Source organism: Nanorana parkeri, unplaced genomic scaffold (genome assembly GCF_000935625.1).
Source record: "Nanorana parkeri isolate BGI_ZX_2015 unplaced genomic scaffold, ASM93562v1 scaffold3, whole genome shotgun sequence".
In the NCBI taxonomy this organism is placed as follows: domain Eukaryota; kingdom Metazoa; phylum Chordata; class Amphibia; order Anura; family Dicroglossidae; genus Nanorana; species Nanorana parkeri.
The window spans coordinates 1239418-1252786 of NW_017306271.1; the positions used below are offsets into that span (position 1 = coordinate 1239418).

The 13369-nt window shown below is 41.5% G+C and overlaps 1 protein-coding gene across 1 annotated transcript in view; it reads right to left on the reverse strand.

The window, feature by feature from the left end:
- Positions 1–13369, reverse strand: part of SUN1 (Sad1 and UNC84 domain containing 1) — a 74605-nt gene that overhangs the window by 20916 nt on the left and 40320 nt on the right. The window contains exons 14-20 of the mRNA XM_018571420.1: positions 13106–13339; positions 10826–10900; positions 10646–10686; positions 9394–9535; positions 4571–4816; positions 2742–2826; positions 1026–1141 (exon numbers count right to left, since the gene is read on the reverse strand). Coding sequence (XP_018426922.1) covers positions 1026–1141; positions 2742–2826; positions 4571–4816; positions 9394–9535; positions 10646–10686; positions 10826–10900; positions 13106–13339 — 939 coding nt within the window. The remainder of the gene's footprint in view (positions 1–1025; positions 1142–2741; positions 2827–4570; positions 4817–9393; positions 9536–10645; positions 10687–10825; positions 10901–13105; positions 13340–13369) is intronic.

Below are 13369 nucleotides of genomic sequence, written 5' to 3' on the forward strand. Positions count from 1 at the left end.
CTGTCTCTAGTCATTTGTCATTCTGAAAAGTCCTGTGAGATACTGCACAGCATCTAAACAAAACACTGATGGCCTTTTTGGACAACTGAGCCCACAGTATAGGACACCAAACTGCTTAAATCGATGTGCGTCCTTTTCAGTGAGCATTTAATACCACAAAAGATATTTGTAAATGGTTGCAGCCTAAATACTTTCTATAGGACAGTTCTCCCTTTAATTTGAAAACTAGTAGAGAACTTTCTCCACCTATAATATGCTCACAACACTCACTTTAAGAACATAATTCACTACATTCCTTTGGCAGTAATTTACATTCTCAACATTCCCATAGCTCTGCAACACCCTAAATTATCTGACCAAAATACAGATTTATGGCAAAATATATGTCATCCTTGCAGAGATTACAAACACATACCATACAAAATACTTGTATGAAATGTCAAATGGAATGCACATGAGGAAAAACAACTCTAAATGAGAAACTGTAGAAAATGCATTTAGACCTAAGCATCATGAACTACAACTGTATTCTAGGAGAACAAATTAAACATATGAACAGGATTGTTGTCTTTCTGGAGCTCTGTGCCAGTTCTAGAAAATAAAGCATGAGACCCAATCGGATATTTTCACTGATCCTCTGTCCCTCACTTCCTCCGGAAATAAGAACATACAATTATTCATGCCTTCGATGACCGGAGAGCCCAGGGGCCAGATATGAGGAAAGCCGGTAGTCTGATCTGATGGCATAATCATATGCCAAGTAACTGGTGTATAATAACTGATTACAAACAGCAACTGCTCTCCCACTCAGTGGACCATGTAATGTATTTCTGCAAGAACATACAGATTGGGTCTGCAGGCAGCCCACAGGCTTCTACAACTGCGGGTTGCCAGGTGTCCCTGCATGTGAAAGCTATAGAAAAACAAAACGTACAGCCCGGCAAACTATACAGTGCATTCCAAAATAACCAGGTCTGGTGCCCAACGCCCTGCATCCATCTCTCTAACAAACTGGAAAAGCTCACCTGTATTACCACTCTGGGAGACTGAGACAAGTACCACAACGGAATTCCAAACAAACTCAGGAGTGCCGTCTTTGTTCCATAGGTCTCTGAACAACGAGTACCCAAGATGCTTCCACCTAGAAAAAGATTTTTCTTCTTACTTCTTGAAAACAAATTAACAGATTCAGAGAAGATAATTGCCAGCATTGGAGGGTACAACACATTACTTTTTTCCATTGCACTGTATTGTGCTACCATGTACTACAACGCACACATGCCAGGAGGTGCATTAAGAGTGCCATTCAGCATGAATGGCAATGTGATGCACCAGCACACCTAGCAGGTGGTGAACTGCATAATAGCACATACATCGTGCCTGTGATGCTACACAGCAGTGTGAATGTGCCCTGGCAGACCACTTAAGTTACTTGAGTGGGAATCTTCCCGAATTCTACACTTAGTAATATTAAAAAGGCAAAAAAAATGTTCCCTCCCCCTCATGTAAATGTTAGCACTTACCTTAAATTATGTCTCTTATTCTGGTCTTCCTCTTCTTTCCCCATGTTTTCATGTGTCCCTCCAGCGGTGCGGCGTCACTCCGATCCAGCGGTGTCTGCATGCAGGTGCACGCGTCCATAGACTTACCTTGCGTCTCTGCTTGTCTCCCGGCCGAGAATCGGAACTGTGCATGCGCCCGCCCCAAGATACTTTGCGGCCGTACGAGCAGTTCCTGATTCTTGGCGCGGGGGCGAGCAGCGATAACGAGGTAAGTTTAAAATGATTAAGCAGTTTTTTTTTAAACTTCTTCCCTTAATCTACTGCTTGCTAGCAGTAGATATAAGCAAAAAAAAAAACCGGAGGGTTTAGAACCCCTTTAAGCTTACATATTTTGACTCAGCAATAGATCACGTTTTATTACATGTAAACAGGATTGCAGAATTGGACCAGGCAAACTGCTGGCTGCGGGTAAATTTAATTACTATGCATTTCTTAACTTTGTGAAACATAAACTACGCTCAGACGATAAATACACAATGACTCAACAGGTAAGAATTTAGCAGATTTGGGCACAGAAAACGCAAATTAATATAAACTACAGTATACAGCCAACTTCCCAGTGAGAATTTACATAACAAAAAGTGATGACTCATTTGACCTCAAAAGCACTTTATAAAAAGACCTAAATACATCAATTTACAGTTCACATGGGTTTTTATAATTTGTAAGAATAAGTATCTTCTATAAAAAAAATTAATCTTATTTTCACCCTTTGAGCTATCAAATATACCATCAAAACACAAGGGACAGAGCACCCCTTCCATGTGAAGAAACCTTTATTATAGGAGAATTAAAAAAAAGGTATCCCATACTCGAGGGGAATTTATCAAAACTGGAGCAGACAAAATCTGCAGCAGCTGTGCATGGCAACCAATCAGCTTCTCTTTAATTTTCAAATCTTAAACTAAACAAACTGAAGAGAAGCTGATTGGTTGCCCTGGGCAAGTGCTCCAGATTTTGTCTGCTCCAGTTTTGATCAAATACCCTCAACAATGTTCAAATAAGGAAACTGGCACTGTTGGTAATAAATGGTGCTGAAAATTCACATTCAATCCATTTTAATTCAGAAAAGTGAGGGAAAATTCAGACCCAAATATAAAAACAGTCAATTTAGATTTATGCCAAAAGAATACATCCCCCCCAGCTATTGAATAAAAAAAAAAAAAAAATTGAACTTGCCTCCAGATTCCAATGCAAAATCCACCATGCCAGTGCGGTCTTGAGAGTAAAGCCTCAAAGCATTGTTTACTAAAACTTGTGCATCCTTAAAGTGGAGGGGAAAAAAAAAAAATTAGTAAGCAACCTACTTATGTTAACTACATGGATAAAGATGTATGGTGATCTGTGCTTGTGAAGAAAACTAACAAGGCGGGCAACACAGGTCCCTAAACATTTCCAAAATTCAGTATCTGCTGTGCATGCCCCCTCCTCAACCAGCAGGCTTCTGGCAAAACCTCTCTGGCACAATGAGTAATAACCCAAATCAAGTGTCAGAAGCCGCCAACAGATAGTTGCCACATCCAGTCATATCACTAGGGCTGCAACCAATGATTATTTTCATAAGTTGATTAGTTGACCAACCTTTTTTTCGATTAATCAGATTTAAAAAAAAAATTTAAATACCATCTTTTAACATAAAAAAAACAAATAGAGTGTTAAAAACCTAAAGTTTACGTCGGAATAAAACTGCATGCACATTTTTTGCAACCGTTCTTAACTAGAATGCACAGCATTGCAGTACAGCAAGTTCCAGTGTGGGCAGATTTAAATGGGCCATTTAAATTGATGCCACCGCAACGCACATCCCGCAGCAGAATTTCACGACAAAAAAAACTTTATATTTTTGTTTTTGTAATTGTATGCATTATATTAGACATTTTAATTAGTTTCATGGATTTAAAATAAACTGAATTGTAAGACGCCAATGTAATAAATTATATAGATACATATTGGCCTGATAATTATTGCTCTCACTCCCGCACACACAGCTATACCTATACCTTTGGGGTATTTTAAAAGGGGGCTTTTGAGCTCCCTTATGGGCTATCGCATAAGGGGGCTCACAAGCCCTTTATGTGATAACACATTGCACATTGATGGCCGGTTCTCTTCAGTGTGACATTAGGGGTCAATTAGACCCCTGGTGTCACCTTTCCCCTTCAAAAGCTTTAGCTAGGGAGTGACAGCTGTAAACACAGCAGGCAGTGGCTGGGGGCAATAGCCTGCCGTCGGCCATTTTAAATTGCAATAGCCAGTAGCCGGGCTGGCTATTGCACCTGCCCACTGCCTGTGGACAGGTGCAATAGCCTGCCTGTCAATCATCAGAGGATGGAACTTAAGGAGAAAGTTCTCCTGCAGGTCCTCCTCTGCTGACAGCAGGCAGGTGCAATAGCCAGCCTGCTATTGGCTACTGCAATTTGAAATAGCAGGTTGCCCCCAGCGACAGGATGGGTGCTGGACGCCAGCTTTCTACCAACGGCAACAAAGGGGGCACAGGGATCAGCAGAGGCACAGGGGGAAAGAGGAACCGGAGCTACAGTGGGGAACAGCAGTGGACGGGAATGCAATGACAGCAGTCTCTACTCCCCGATGTTGTCGGCTGCAGCGGCCTGTGTCCCCGACACAGACTGGGAGAGCAGCGGGGATCGCAAGGGACACAGAGTGCTGTGGAGCAGAGCGGCACGACAACGATTCTCATTATTATTGATTTTATGGATTAGTTGTTGCAGCCCTACATATAACCCTATAAAAAGGTAAAGGTAATACCTGGCATTCTGTTATTTTATCACCCTTTCTACCAGCATCCTAAAATGTAAACGTTTGCACTAATTAGATGGAAATAAGCGGAACAAAGATTAATTGTGCCAAACCTGCAGCTTTCCTCATTACTGACCTTTTCCACAAACTACACAGCAGTAATGCACATACAAAGAGTGGAATACACCATTAGCAATGTGGCACACTGTAGGTACACATACCGTGGCATTTGGGTAACAAGTAACACCTACCTGCTGCGTAATACCAGACACGCTTCCAGTTACTGCCCCTTCTACCACTTTAGGCATTGGCACCTTCTTTGTGATGGAGATCTGGTAAGTGATATTCTTCAGGATTTGAAGCTCTAGCGTTTGCAATCTGGTGCCAAGATCTTCATTACTAACATAGTTGGCAGAAATCCACTGTAGTAAGGACTCTGGTAGATTTGTCTGACTTTCAAACATCATTTGGATGGATTCTCGAACTCTGGCATCCACCTACAAGAGAAACCGGTTTATACAAAGATGCACTCAACTGAGCTCCAGGCAGCCAAACACAGTTGAAACCACATCCCCTGTCAAAGATTTTGTAATGCTGTTCCACGCACCTCTGCCAGTTGGCACAGCCAGGTCCTAGATGCCCTAGACATTCTGCCATAGTTAAAAGCATATGAACATACAAAGGCAAACTCAAAAATAGGAGTTTTATAGCGCTTTTTTCTTGGTCACGTGACCACACTACTCCCCCCATGTCTTCTTGCAGACAGTGGGTGGGGGGGGGGCAGCTTTGGAAGCAGGCAATTTAGCTAGGAGTGGCTGGAGGTTGACAGTGAGGGCCTGCAGTCAATCACCAGGGCTGGGGATGAGGCTGGCAAATAGACAGGCACAGATACAGGCATGCTGTGCGATGGACAGTGTCCTGTACCTGCTGGCGGCAAGCTCGGGGCCGCAAACTTGACCACACAAGCACAGATCTGATTCCGTGCTCGGCATGGCCAGTTTACAACAAGGAAGAAGGGGAACTGGCAGGATCACCAGGTAATTCTAAGGAACTGAGACAAAGATAGATTTACTAAATGTCCACAAAGCCAAAACACAGAGCAAATAAAAACTTAGGGGAAACATACACTAATAATGCAGCCTGGTCCAGGACCCATCTGCTTCCCCTTCCAGGAGCGCAGCAGCAGCCTTTCACTCTTCTGATCACTAATGTAAACAGAGCATGTGCTCTGGTAATGGGGAAAGCAGAGCACATGGGAGGTACTGGAATAAATTCAGGGCTTCTGCTGTAAACTGAGGGTGTATTGCTCCATAGTGCCTGCAGCTACAAAAAGGTCACGGAAGGCATGTTTTTAACTTAAAGGTGTAAATTTACACATCCACAGGCTGGCCAAGGGCAACTATAAAGTGAATCAAGGTAACCTGACCTAGATGAGGACAAACTGGTATTTGCCAGCGCCAGGATATCTGCACTAAACTCCAGCGTTAACTAAAAATGCATTCAAGTACCCCATTAACAAAAATGTAGCTTGTGTATCACTCAGCTGTAGATCCTCAAATCATCTCTGAATTGGTGCTGACACTGTCCTTCCTTCTGGAGGGTGGCTACTTTTGTTTCCCATGGTCCCTGTGTGTGTTGTAAAGTAGGCACTGCTCCAAGTTCGCTCATGTGATGGGCTACAATCATATTTAGTTTACTAATTTGTATTAAAATTAGTCCATCACAGGAGCGAGTTTGGAGTGGCATCTACTTTACAACACACACACGGACCATGGGGAACAAAAGCAGCCACCCAGAAGGACAGTGTCAGCACCAATTCAGAGATGATTTGAGGATCTAAAGCGGAGTGATGCATAAATAAGATGTTTGTTAATAGTTAAAAAGGTACTTCAATGTATTTTTAAGATTTAACTCCTGAGTTTAGGGTCACTTTAAGTCCACTTTCACATGGTTACCTTAGAAACATTTTGACCAGTTCAGATTAGGAACCAAAGACAAGTTCTATGATTCACCAGTGGTTTTAGAAGAAGCCTCTCGAGTCTTACAAGCAACATATAAAAAAGAAGTCTGAAAAAAATTTGAATGTGGAATCAAGCCTGCACGATATACATGGAGTGCAGCGCAACATCTTCAAGGAATATTATCAAGATGTGCATAGAGGAATAGCACAACCTTGGTTGAGGTGATCTAGAACACCGCGTTGGGAAGACCATGAGAAGTGAAAAAAGGACCACCAATTAATAAACAACCACTTACACAAGGTTCGGGAAGACTAAAAAGATGCTCCCGCAAGTGCAAAAGGAACATTTTAAGGGCTCATGGGGGAACTAGTGTCCTGTAAAGCAGAACTGCATGAGCAAATCTTGGAAAAAAGTCTGTAATATAAAGACCGCAGTCAAGCAGGTTGAGGTTCAAGCCAGACTCCATAAGTCATAGGTAGGGAAATTAGAACCCTGCCCTTATGTTTTGAAATATGGCAAACATGCATTTAAAAAAGGTAGAAGACTTATAGGTCCAAAACAGTCTGGATGACTGACCAGAAAAGTCCTTTGTCTTTTAGAACGTTGAATGAACACATTGTTAAAGTCACTGTCAACCAGATGGTGGAAAAGGCAGAGGAAAAAAGGTAGCAGTCACACGGTCATTGAAAAACTTGACAATAGTCAAGAGTCCAAAATCAGCCAGTTTACTACACACAGGAGGAAGGCAGAAACCTGCATACCATATTATAGAATTGGAGCAGGTAGACACAGGGGCCTGTCACAAACTGATTTTCACTGGGGGTAGGATCCCAAGGACAGAAAACGACATTAAGAGATCTATTCTGCATGTAGAGAGCCTGGCAAAAGGCTCACAGTGTATCCTGGGTCCAGTACAGACTGCTGATCCTGGCTTCAATGAGCCTCTGAATGGAAGAGTCCAGAATGTTACAAGAATTCAGCCAGATTCAGGACACAATAATATTCTCGGCCCCGATTGGCATGAGGAAAAAAGATACCACAACCACCTGCTGCAGAATAATTGAAGAACGGCTGTGTAATAGTAGAAAAAAAACACAAAAAAAACACAGGATTTCTGTTGTCCCCAAAAAGTGACATGAACTCGAGAGCAAATAAGAAACAAAGGAAGCAGAGTCAAAACTGTTCTGTCCACCTTCACCGCAGATAGAAACACTACACCTCTCTGTGGAAACCAGGAAAATAAACTGCGCAATTGAATAGATAAAAACAAGCGTGTGAAATTGAAGTCCCGATCTCTTAAAGGGACGGCAGGAAATGAAAAAAAAAAAAAAAAACAAAGTCAAAAATTACACCTAAAAAGACATTTAGCCAAAATAAGAGTCTAAAAGCACACAGCTCAAGTACAATAAAAGGGAAGCAAATGGCCAACCTTATGAACCGTAGGCAAATACTTTTATTCACAACTCCATGGTTCTGTTCCCGACATAACAGGAGGAGTCCAAGTAACACTGGCCTGACCATTAAAATGATGAAAACACATGACTATCGCAGGATGAAGCACACGTTCTTAGACCAGAAACTACTTGCTTCATGACGACTAGAGAAACTTCCAGGATTGAACATATCCAGCATGAATCTCCGTTTTGTTGGCTAGCTAGTGAGAAGTTCAGGATTTTATCATATCCTGTATAAATCAACTAGTTGCCACTAGATAGTGGAGTCTCAACGAAGAAAACATAAAGTGAAATAAGGTAGAAGAGAAGGAGACATCCATTCTTCTGAGGATACTAAGCTAAACTGGCAGGTGTGAGGTTGGAGGGGTTATTTTCTTAAAGTGGCAGGCTTAATTTTTTTTGCCTAGTGTCCCATTTCTCCTGGAGGCAGCAAAATAACTATGCCTCAATACCCCAGAGCTGTGTCCCTAAACAGACGATAGAGAAATTAGCAGATGCCTAAAGGGTGTGTTCAAATTCCAAATCCAAGCAAAGCATATTTTTGGTTTTAGTTAAGGTTATAACCTACGCCAATTTTTTTATTGCCATCCGTGTCTGTTTGGCGATTTTAACTTGCTTCCATTTCTGGTGACCAAACAGGAAGGCGATCTAACCAACACTGGCAGGAAAAAATATAAAATAGACCCTTCTCCACTCCATTGGATTTTTGTACTCGCTGTAAAATACTTTTCTCGGAATTGAAGAATACAGTAAAGATCTGTAGAGCTGGACCACTGGTCAGCCCCAAGTTTGCCAACAGCCTCAGTAGCAAGCAGTAAAGCCCAACAAAAATCAACACAGCGGCCAATAACTGAACAGGGATGGCGTCCTTCAATGAACAGAGGAAAGGATTTTCCTGCAAGTAAAAACTATAAAACTGAGTCTGTTAGCAAATTGGCCAACCCTAGGCTGTCTGATCTGTACAATACAAAACACATACATGTCACAGCACACATACCACGAGGGAGTGTGGCTTCCACATATTTTGCAAAAGTTGTGTAACTAAAACCTCTAACATATTGTTAGACAGTGTACCTTTTTTTGCAGGTTAGCTGGTAAGTGTGCTGGGAAATTTTCGGGTTTTCTATTGTGAAAAGCCCTTCCGTGTGCATCTTGCTTTAAAGGCTAGAAATAGTTAATTTATGTGGTTGCCATTTTTGTTTTGGCATCTTACTCCTGCAGGAAGCAGTATAACCCAGTGGTCTAGATCTTTGCTGTGTCCTTCAATGAGCAGAAGAGAAATATAAAACTTTGAATGGTGACAGCATTTTGTATACGGTCACTTTAAATCACACAGAGTGCGCTGGGTGTACTTTAGCATAATACTTAAAACTCATACAACCAACAATCATCTTGCATTGTTTAACCTACTAAGTGAGCAAAAAGCAATCAGCAAAGTGCAGAAGATGACAGTAACTAGGAATCATCTTTTACTGGACCGACTACACTAGGAATCATCTTTTACTGGACCGACTACACTATTAAAATCTGGTTGCTTTTGAAGACTTTGAACTTTAATACATGCAACCTAGTCAGCATGCGTTTAGAATTTATTGGATGTAACTTTTAAAAGGCTAATTAATATAGCATGTGTTTGGTTGATTTGCACTAGTTTGTTACCTTCTGAAGAACACAGTCAGGCAGATCACAGCTAGACTTCACTGTCTGTTCTTTAATGAACTCTGCTCGGTATGCTGCAAATTCTTTCTCCAGACTTTCAATCCTTTTCCGTAGTAAACTTTGATGTTGAATTTCACCTCCACTGCAAAAATAAAGCATAAGGAACATTTTAACATTACAAAAGGGGAAATCATAGCTGTGAGGACATTGCCTGCTCATGATATACACCTAGTCTTTAAATAGTGAGGACAGTGAAATGTTGCTGTTTTACCATACCAGAAATCACTGCAGCATATACCTTCATTTTATCACAGAACCCATATTATATGTAGGTTCCAAGTACCATTCGCATTCCTATGGTTTTATAGTTCAAAAGAGGTATCTGTGGTGCTCAAAGGTGACAGCATGGACCGTGCCATGCAAACAATAGCAGTCAATACAAGGATTTCACCGGCACACACTTAGAAATACAAATATCAATATTGCTTGGATATATTTATTTAGTGAAGGAAGTCATATGGTGCTAACATTTTAGGTCCTCACAGGGCTCCTTCCTCAGAGCGATACAGTGGTCACTGTGTCGCTCTGATGAAGGATCCTTGCAAATACTTGAAACGTTAGCCCCGTATAACACTATGCGACATCCTTCACTGAATAAATATATCAATGCAATATTGATAATTTGTATTTCCAAGTGTGTGCCGGTGAAATCCTTGTATTGCCCATATTATATGCAACATTAAACCAAATTCTGACCAAAAGAAGAAGTCATACGCCTAATACTGCAACCACATTAAATCCGATAGTTACTGAGGATAATCGGTCAGATAACATGACTTTGAATACCTCATTGGAATCTCATACAAAGTAAGCTATGTGACAATCTCATACCATATCTGAAGGGGGAAAAGGCACAAAAATACAGCATTGGTTTAAACTATAGGGTGCTCAAACAACAATTTCATATGAAACATTTGCACAAAGACCCATCCATTTGTGTACAGACAGCCTCAAATGTACAAACTTCCTCTATAAAATCTAACACACCAAACAAGATCTGCTCTATTTCTTTCCATGCAGAACTGATCTGAATACTCTGAATATTCCTGGAGAAGATCTAAAAGGGCAAAACACCAGCTGTCAGCAGCTATCCATCACAACTAGATTTATTCCCAAGTGTCATCACCAGTCTTACAAATGACTCGTCTCTGGCAAGGGACAGCAGTGTGTATGTCAAAGGGGTTAATATTACCTAGCATTAGTCTGGGCACGCTTCCGGTCTTCCTCAATAGCCTGCAAATACAAGCAAATTGGTGATATGCCAAAAAACAACAAACTTATAAATAGAAAGTCATTAGTATTAGAGTGCTTCCTGTTCTCCTGCCAGACTCTCAAAGAAAAGCCTTTAGCTTGTACTATCCAGGCTGCATACCTCTGATAGTTTGGTCAGTAAAGCTTCCAAGTGCAGGATGCGAGCTTCATGATTCTTACCGATGGAGTGCTCGTCCTGAAATGTGAAGGAATGAAAGGACAGGAGAACAACATTAGGCCTCAACACACTTCATAAAAAGAAAAACTAAGCAAGACATGCAGAAAAATAAGTAAATTAAAAAAGGCATGACTGCTGGTTAGTATCATCACTTATGGTTACAAAAGAGCAAATGCCCACCAGCACCCAATAAAGTTTAAGGGGATAAATAAGAGACTATATTTTTAGTTATCACAGTGTTTAAAACAGAATAGGGAGCATGAATATTCACGGTTTGTATTTTTTAAACCACTACAAGTACAGAGAACTGTCTGTTAATCTGCTAGAAATCCAGTGAGCTCTTAACGTCATGTACTACACGATAACACTGCTTGGGATTTAAGTGCAGCAGAGGTATCAGTCGTGTCTGAGCCCTATCCTGCTAAAAAATTAAGCGTCGCCACGTCGTGAAGCGCTCCTCAAGGGGGGGTTTAAGGGATAAAGGGGGAAATCAGTTTTTTGTGCAAAAATCAGGAGGGGGGAGGAAAGGACAGTTAAGTGTCTTGTGCTGGTGTGCAGCTTCTGATGTATCCGGACCGGGGTGTCCGACGTGTTTGCCGAAAAAAACAAAAGCAGAAAACGAAGCACCACGACCTAGCGCAATGACTAGGGTGGGATGAGGCGAGGGGGTGTATGGTGTTGAACTCCCCCCTGCATGTGGAAGCAAGTGCTCACCCCTACAGAGGAGGAGAAGAATGTGATGTGATGTAGAGCGATAAGGCCGTACCCTTATCGTAGAGAGGTGAGTTCAGAGGAGACTACAAAAAAGGTGAGTTCAACACCATACACCCCTCGTCTCATCCCACCCTAGTCATTGCGCTAGGTCGTGGCGCTTCGTTTTCTACTTTTGTTTTTTCAGCCCTATCCTGCTGGACTACAAAACACCCAATTTATGAAGATGAGGAGAAAGGGAGGTGTTCTGCAGCCCAGCAGGGGAGAATTGGGCAGGGCTGACAACACCGCTTGCGATTTCAGTGCAGCAAAAGCAGTGTTGTCAGCTAAAACAGGAAGTGCAGAGTACTTTGAGCTTTTTTTTTTGGCCAAACATACACATTAAAAGGACTTGAAAATCTCATGCACATAGGGAGGTCACTCAAATCAGACTTGAATACTAAGGAAGCGCAGTAAAGCAAAATCATGCAGAACTGCAAAGCAGGATGCACACCCTGCATATGCAACGATCAAATAGGACTACTCCCCTGTACATATATAATTATGAAACAGAAAGAAAAAAAAAAGGCTTTTAAACCATTAAAAACACATTTACACATCTAAAAAGGGGGGGGGGGACTAGGCAAGTCCCTGTAGAGGAGAAGCCAGCAATTGCACATATTAGGTTAGGTCCATTTGCAATTTCAGTTATGCTCTAGAAGTGCCCGTGCTGAAGATAGTAGTAGCCGTGCTGATTTTAAACAATGCATCTAGATGTTGTGAACTCAGGAGATAAACCTTCAACCTTTAGCATACAGTGTATAGAAATACATGGTATACATTGGTAGAGAGCCTACCCATATTAAATAAAAATCTAATGATCAGATATATCATGAAACATGAATCTTAATGACATTTCTTTTAAGCCCAACTCCAGGTATCTAAATTAGTGCCATGGTAACCCTCACTCCATAAATACCATTAAAAAGCTTTGGTCACATGACCATACCCACCTACAAAGAAGCTCCCTACATTTTGGCCATGGTTGTTGCGCACTTCAGCTATTAAGGAACTGCATGTTCCTCTATGCATTGTGGCAGTATCAAGCAAGAGGGTGGGTGGAAGTAGTAAGGGGTAGAGTAAAATCACGAAAGATTACAGGGATGAGAACTAAGATCTGTTCAGGACAGGAAGAGGTTGCAGGATGCAAAGTACAGCACTATTGATAATGATCCCCAAAATGTTGTGCTTAGCAATGCAAACATCGTCTGTGGACACTTGCTATAGCCAAACCCCTTTTATACATCAGTAATGGTTAGTGAGGCTGCCTATCACAGTGATGAGCCAATACTAAAGTGCATTAGGTGGGATAGGGTGGACCAAAGCCAAAGGGCACAGAACCTGGACATAATTTTGCTTTACAGAAAACCCCCATCTTATGAAAATCAGAAGTCGCGTGCAGGCTGTTACTGCAAGTGTGATTTCTAACCCGACTAACAGTTTTATCATTTGAGTAAAGTGTACAATATTCACCGTAGATTTTTCATGCAAGTCAGTTTTCATTTTGGCAAATCGCTCATCCAGAAGGCTGGCAATTACACTTGACATGTGACCTTGGTCACTCATCTGGCCCATCTGTTCTTGAACATTCACAACCAGAAGTCTCAGTTTTTTGTAATCTTCTATATGATGATTATGATGGGCAGTAATTAACCCAAAGTTCTTTTCCAGTTCCTTTATTCGGACATCAAACTTAAGGCCCAATTCCTGAAAGAGGGTTAAAAATAACGTTACCAG